Source organism: Arachis hypogaea, chromosome 11 (assembly GCF_003086295.3).
Source record: "Arachis hypogaea cultivar Tifrunner chromosome 11, arahy.Tifrunner.gnm2.J5K5, whole genome shotgun sequence".
Taxonomy (NCBI): Eukaryota; Viridiplantae; Streptophyta; class Magnoliopsida; order Fabales; family Fabaceae; genus Arachis; species Arachis hypogaea.
In genome coordinates, this window is record NC_092046.1 from 14,647,505 (window position 1) to 14,648,928 (window position 1,424).

A 1,424-nucleotide genomic window follows, 5' to 3' on the forward strand; every position below is an offset into this window, starting at 1 on the left:
AAGAAGCAGACAATGAGCCAAACAGTGGGCCTAGTGGAGATCAAGGTAATGGGCCAGGTGATGTTGACCCAAATGATGAGGCAAGGGATAAGCCCAATTCAGATCCAGTGGCTGAGGAATTGGACTCAGACCTGGAAAAGCCATATGAATATGAGTCTGAGGCATTTAACTCTCCAATTTCTGACTCAGATGAAGAGCATAAGGCAAGATATCCTGATTTCAATGAGGATACAGAGTATGGTGAAGTTCAGTTTTAGGTTGGACAACACTTTGAGACCATGGCAATGTTCAAGCAAGCACTTAAGGATTACTTTGTATATGAGGGAAAAGAGCTTATGTATTTGAAGAATGAGCCAAAGAGGATTAGAGCAAGGTGTGCTGAGGAAGGTTGTCCATGGCTGGTGTTTTGCTCTCATAATAGTCAGAGTCTAAGTTTTCAAATCAAGACATTCATTGGAGAGCATAACTGTGGTAGGAATTTGAGCAGCAACATGACTGATAGAGCTTGGGTGACAAGTAAGTTGGTAAAAAGGTTGGTAACTCAACCTCTAATGACTCTGAAAGAGGCACTAGAGCACATGAAGCAGGACTATAATGTCCATATAAACTATAGGATGATATATAGAGCCTTGAAAGCTGCTAGAGAGCAAGCAATTGGAAAGGAGCGAGAACAATATGGAAAGCTACATGACTACTTAAATGAAATTCACAGAAGCAATCCTGGATCCACTGGTATGGTTGATGTAATTCCTCAACCGGAGGGTCGTCCACTCTTCAATAGGTTGTACATTTCACTGGATGCTTGCAAGAAAGGCTTCAAGGTGCGCTGTCGTCCTCTGATTGGATTGGATGGATGCTTCTTAAAAGGGTACTTTGGTGGTCATCTGTTGTCAGCTGTGGGACAGGATGCCAATAATAGTTTCTTTGTTATAGCATTTGCTGTAGTTGAAGCTGAGAACACTGATTCCTAGAAATGGTTTCTTTCAATCCTTCATGATGATCTTGGTTCTGTGGTTGCCAATGGGTGGAACTTCATGTCTGACCAACAGAAGGTTACATTACTAGTTTCTTTGTGTTTCCTTTTTGTTATATGGTTTGTGTTCTGTGCTTACTTGTTAATTCAATTGTTCTTATGAATTGTTATTGCAAGGGTTGGCTAAGGCATTGCATGAGGTAATGCCACAAGCCCATCATAGGAATTGTGTCTTACATATATGGAAAAACTTCATCAAGCACTTTAAGGACAAGCACACAAAAGGGCTAGTTTGGAAGGCTGCTAAGAGCACAACAATGAGAGAATTCAAAGACTCAATGGAACTTGTAAAGAAGGTGAACAAGGATGCTTGGGAGTATCTACGGAAGTTTGATCCTGGTGCATGGACGAAGGCTTACTTTAGCCATGGCCCGAAGTGTGACAATATCAC

At 41.5% G+C, this 1,424-nt stretch overlaps 1 protein-coding gene across 1 annotated transcript; it reads left to right on the forward strand.

Moving 5' to 3' along the window:
- The first annotated feature begins 278 nt into the window (after positions 1-278).
- LOC112721035 (uncharacterized) lies at positions 279-971 on the forward strand. The gene has a single exon (XM_025772121.1). It carries the CDS (start codon positions 279-281, stop codon positions 969-971), a length of 693 nt encoding a protein of 230 aa, XP_025627906.1.
- The last annotated feature ends 453 nt before the right edge of the window (positions 972-1,424 follow it).